Source organism: Mastigoproctus giganteus, chromosome 2 (genome assembly GCF_048544385.1).
Source record: "Mastigoproctus giganteus isolate SK-2022 chromosome 2, ASM4854438v1, whole genome shotgun sequence".
NCBI lineage: Eukaryota > Metazoa > Arthropoda > Arachnida > Uropygi > Thelyphonidae > Mastigoproctus > Mastigoproctus giganteus.
In genome coordinates, this window is record NC_143576.1 from 222,623,504 (window position 1) to 222,629,198 (window position 5,695).

Here is a 5,695-nt window from a genome sequence, read left to right on the forward strand (position 1 = left end):
GGATATACTATAATACGATACAATACGTTAGGTTACCTAATCTCTTGAGATAACATACTCATAGTGAGATATAATAATATCATATGATATAAGAATATGAATATAGTAATATGACATGACCATAAACTAACCATTTCAATTCAAGTTACATAGAATTAACAATACTCATTAAGAAGCTTATTACAATACATTTTTTTTTTCTTTCAACATCCTTCCTCTCAATTTCAGAAATTACACCAAAGAAGTTTAAATCATTACATATAAGTATGCATTGAGAATATTACTTATCATCTTTCAGCAACCTTTTCATCTAAGTAACAGTTAATCACAGATTTTTTGTAATGTGAATACTTTAAAAAGGGATAGAGTGCATAGTTAATATACCAATTGAGTTAACATTGTGTCTTAACATAGTTTACCTACCAATGGATTACCAAAATAATACTTGGAGCTTACCTTTCCAAGAAGGTTTTTTTTTTTTTTTTTTTTTTTAAACTCTGGCAAAAAAAAAAAACAGTTTTGGATTTCATTCTCCTTCTGATAGTTCTACATTTACATATTCAGACAATCTCTTCTCTACAGCGTCGTGACTTCAATGTCTGGTATCTGTTGATGATCCTCTTGGTGTGTCGTCAAGCATGACAGGGCTTTAGATTCAGCTGGAACAATCTTAGCACTTTCTTCCTCGAGGTCAACGAAGGAAGGGTTACTCTCAATTATCGCTTTTCTTTCTAATCCGGTTTCCGTAGTGGCAGCCTTTATGAGTATTGACCGGAGAGTTTGTCTAAATTGAAGAAAGTTCCATCGGCTAACTTGCTTTGCTAGATTTCGTTCTATTTCAAGTGGGTCTTCAATGGCTAGTGGGGAATTCCATTCCCACTCATCCCTTCGGAAGCACATTCTTCCACGTGTGATCGATATGATTACGCTCTGGTAATCAAATTCGTCGCTGTAAAAGAGTAACATACGTAACCAAAGTTCTCCAACTTGATCTTGATTCCTCTTCCATAGGGGCCAAGTGTTGATTATTTCTCCTAGGGTATTCTGAAAAGATATAGGCTGTCGCTCTATCCACCAGTTTTTTGTCATTCCAGGTATCTCCTGCAACACTGGGAGGACGGGTGGACGAACCTGTTGTAGGTAATAAATGACCATCAAGGATAGTCCGTAGGAGGATAGGCCACTTTTTCCAACCTTTTCCTTGTGAAGTTTCTTGGTGATATTCTTCAGACTCCCTACGAGGATCTTTACCCTTACATCTAATCTTGCGTAAGTCTGGAGAAGGTAGCTACTAGCTTCAGTAAGTGAATTGTTCAGACAAATTGTAACTCTTAGTTTTTCTCGTCGAGGCCCACGACTCTTAAAACCTAACTTCGCAACTGGTGTTCGTGCATGAACAATCGCGTCTGCTTGTATGCACAGTGTGTGGAGTTTCAAACCTGCACATATTTCCTCGATGGTTCTCTCCATCAAAACTCTTTTCTCTTCAGATTCGAGGATTGGAATATTGGCATTAATATCTAAAGCTGAGTACCAGGCCTCAAGTCGTGTAATTGAAGAACTAATAACAGATATACTGGATCCAGGGTATGTCTTACAGATGTATCCTTGAACGTACGCAAATAATGTTTCCTTCTCCTTCCATTCGCTTCTGGTAGGGTTATTTTTGAAGGTATGGCGATTACATGATGTAGTCAGAGCTTGTAATCGTAGTGGACTGGTCAGTGCTTGTATCACCCATTTTTGACTTGTCATATTGCGTGTCGGCAGAAAGTTGTGAGCGTGGGCAACATTCCTCAGTTTGCGGGTCTTCTATTTTCCAAATGGTCAACTCCCGTTCGAGTTCTTCTACTGACTCAACTCCTCCAATTGCCATAATTGATCTCTTTTTGTCCACTTGATGAATTTATTCGCCTGTAAAATGATGAATTTTCCTTAATTTCCTGTAAGATGATGAATTTTCCTTAAGTGTGGAGTGTTAGTGTGGTTACTAATAATGATTTAGGAGAACAACTTTCTTGTCTTTATTCAGTTTCCTAACTACTTCCTTCTTCTATCTATATATATGTATATATTTGAGATAGGTATATACATTACATAGGTTATATGCTGTTTATTTTCTACAAACTATAGGTGGTGATTATTTAATACTTAGCAAAACCACTTGATATCTGAATCGAATCTGATGATTATCATGTAACAATAGTATAACAGTAGTTCTCAAATAGCTGACAACTCTCAAAACTACTTAAATGTTTTTTTTTTTTTTTTGATTGTGGTAATATATATCACATAGGTTATGTGTTGTTCTGCATCTTATTTTTAATTTCTGAGAAGACATAAAAGTGGTAAAGGAGGAAGGGCTTCTTCATCATAGATCCAATCTGCACTATCCGGTTGTTTCGAGTTTTCAGTGGTACTTGAATTGTTGGCTACATGTTTAGACTTCATAACGTTACTCTCTACGATGCTGATGACTGTTTGTGTTGATACATTTCTCATTATAGGATAAGTGTCTATTCTTTGTTGGCAGTATTTCTTCCAGACATGTAAGAATGGACTGTGAATCTGGTCAACTTGGCTAACGAACTCCATGGCACCTTGCTTCACGTTTCGATTACGTTTACGGACTCTTCTACACATCTCACAGTGAGTTTCTTCTGTTGAGTCCATTGCATAGCGAGTGAGAGATTGGCCTTTTAAATCTGAAACTGTAGAACATCCTGTGTGTGGTTCGCCCGCTGTGGGGGAAGTGTACTTACAAACGATACGACCTCTACTACTCTGAAAACTTCTCCACCGACTCATTCTCATTCAGAACCTGCTATAAATATGCACATTGGGCTTTGAACAGACAATTGCAAAAGTGGGCATGCAAGATGACATGTTCAACAGAATTTATCACCTCAACAAATGCTAGACGCTGATTAACATGGTGTAAGGAGCGCGAATCCTGAACAGTAGAGCAGTGGAAAAGTCCTATGGACAGACGAGTTGAGGTTCGCACTCTACCAGTCTGATGGCCATTCCTGGATGTGGTGAATGCCTGAGGAACAGTTCCTTCCTGATGTATCCTCCCAAAAATGAAGTTTGGTGGAGGCAGTGTCATGGTATGGGGCTCCTTTCGTGGTTTGGCTTGGGCCCATTAGTCGTTATTGACAAAATCATGAATGCTGTGTAATACCAGGACAGCCTGGACAATTATGCACTTCCAAGATTATGGGGCTACACGCCAAGTTGTTGGAATATTACATGGTTGAGTGGATTTGAGATTTGTACAGAATGAGTAGCTGTTTACAAGGAAAGTAATGCCGAGAATTAACCTGTTTTTTAGATGCAGAGAAAGCAATACTTGTGATGTGCTTATGCACAAGTGAGATTAGAAGTCATTGCACTCCTACAAGAGATATGAGATTTTGCCTAGAAATCTGAGTGTCATCAAAAATAAGCATAGGAGCAGAAGAATCCTTCTTGCGAGATGTGACAAGACTGAGTTTTATAAGGATTGAAATTAATTAAGTGATCTTTGCCCATTGAAAATTACCTGGAGTTTGGCATTTAAGGAATTGGTAATTGAATCCTTTGTGCAAGGCAATATTTCTCAAACTGGAAGGTAGAATGCAATGCACTATCATCAGCAAAACTATGGATAGCATTTCCAGTCAGTGAAAGGTCAATAACACGAGGAAGAGTGTGAGAAAGAACAAAAGATTGGGGGAACACCAGCATTAGTGAAGTTGAAGACAGAGACATTTACCATCACCTACAGTGAGTTGCCATGAGAAAACCGGATATACAATTAAAATCCAGTTAGAAAACCATAAGATGGAAGCTTATGCAAAATAAAGAGTAATTGCTTGAGTTTTACCAAATTTTTCCGTTGCATGTCCATATATGGGTAATATAAGCCAGTATATCATGAGTGGATTGACACTGATAGAATCCATACCAGCAATCTTTGATCAGATGGAAGGCTATTAGACAGTTTAGGAATTGGTGTTTAAAGGATTCCTCCATTATTTTAGAGAGTAGAAATAAGTGCAATAGGTCAACAGCTGAATGGGAGGGATTTGTCACCCTTTTTAGGAACTGGATGAAATCAGCAAATTTCCAAGCAGAAGGGAAAACACCTGTGGAATAAGAAAGCAAAAAAAAAGGCAACACCAGAATAAGTTCAGGAGCAAAAGGTTTGAAGAACAAGTGGAGAAATACCATCAGGACCTGGCACTTTCTTGGCATCAAGGCTGTTCAAAATTCTGACATCCTTTTTACAGACCACAGGAGGTATTGAATAGATGGGAAACGTAATCATTAATACATGAGTTAGAAGAAAATTAGGATGTAAACAGGTCGGCTTTATATTTAGCATGGTTTGTTTGTTTGTTATTTGGTTTTTAGGAGCATTAGCAACTAAGGCCATATTGCTCCAGGAATATGCGGTGGTCATTCCCTTGACCTTTCTGCATCCTCCGTATTTGGTGGTGATGGGCTCGAACCCCGGTCTAATCAAGAAGCATATGCTACGCACTGCTGCTCCTTCCCACCTGGCTACGGAGTTGGCGATATTTAGCATGGATGACCATAGTTGAGTTGGGCAAAAGTTTCAGCCAATAGCTTTGGCAAGAGACCAGAATTCTCTACTACCATTTGGACAAGAAGCTAGTTTTCTACTCTTAGTCTGTTCAAAATGTAGTTTGCACTGAGTAATAACTGCTTTATGCAAGCTTTGGTGTAGGCAGAAAATGAACCTGGATATTTGGATTCGAGCCAAATTTGGTCCTTGAGGGTGTATCAGACATTCTGATAAGGCAAACTGTGCTTTCTATCTTGGAGTCTAAGAGTCTAAAATGCTTTTGGAACTGATATTTAGGTGACACTCATGTCAAGTGGACTTAATTTCGGCGAAGTCCAGTCAGTCTGACAGCCAAATCCTCTGCCTGCACCTTGACGATAGTGACACTGTTAGTAATTCTAGGTATAGCCCCCACATGTGCAAGTTATGAAATACGGTTCCTAGCACACTGTGGGTGACCAGCAACGTGATGTTCAAGGTGTGCCACCTACACCACATGGAGGAATGCTGCCCCTGTGTTACTAGGTAATACTAGGTGGTAGATGACTCTTATCAACTGGCAATACCATCACTGCTTATTGGAGGCTCGAAGTGGTGGAGCTGACATTTAGTCTCCAGAGCAAAGCACCGGTAAACCTGCCCCATCTCATCCATCATGCAGAATGAGTGATGTCTTTTGAGGTTACGATGGACATCATGACGAGAACATTTCAAGGGTACAGCTCTAAAACGTCACTGGCTGGCCGCTAGTTAATACACTGGACCGAACCTATTGGTAACTCTCTAGGAGGCTTCCGGATCAGCTAGTGTACAATCTCGCTGCCTCTACTCTACCAGATAGTGAATTGAGGAAGTCTGAATATCACAATCATCTTTGAAGCAAAAGGAATCATACAGTGAATTATGAGTACAATTGAGTTGAACAGTGGCTGAACGAACTGATAATTGGGACTCGGTCAGAAAAAATAAGTGGTACTTGGCAGACTGTAAGTGGAAATGGACATCATTGAGATTGGCGAGACTATGTGTATTTGCGTGATGAACCAGGGAGGATATCTTTTTCAGATAAATTTTTTCTATTAGTCGGGACTATTCATTATGCATTCAGTAGTAAAAAACGTG

At 39.2% G+C, this 5,695-nt stretch overlaps 1 protein-coding gene across 1 annotated transcript; it reads right to left on the reverse strand.

Moving 5' to 3' along the window:
• Window positions 1-576: 576 nt before the first annotated feature.
• On the reverse strand, window positions 577-1,755 carry LOC150090161 (terminal uridylyltransferase 7-like). Its single transcript, XM_090390181.1, has one exon. It carries the CDS (start codon window positions 1,753-1,755, stop codon window positions 577-579), a length of 1,179 nt encoding a protein of 392 aa, XP_090246307.1.
• Between the last annotated feature and the right edge of the window lie 3,940 nt (window positions 1,756-5,695).

Excerpts from the sequence above, each read along its gene's own strand:
- LOC150090161 (XM_090390181.1), bottom strand. The coding sequence starts at position 1,755 with ATGACAAGTCAAAAATGGGTGATACAAGCACTGACCAGTCCACTACGA.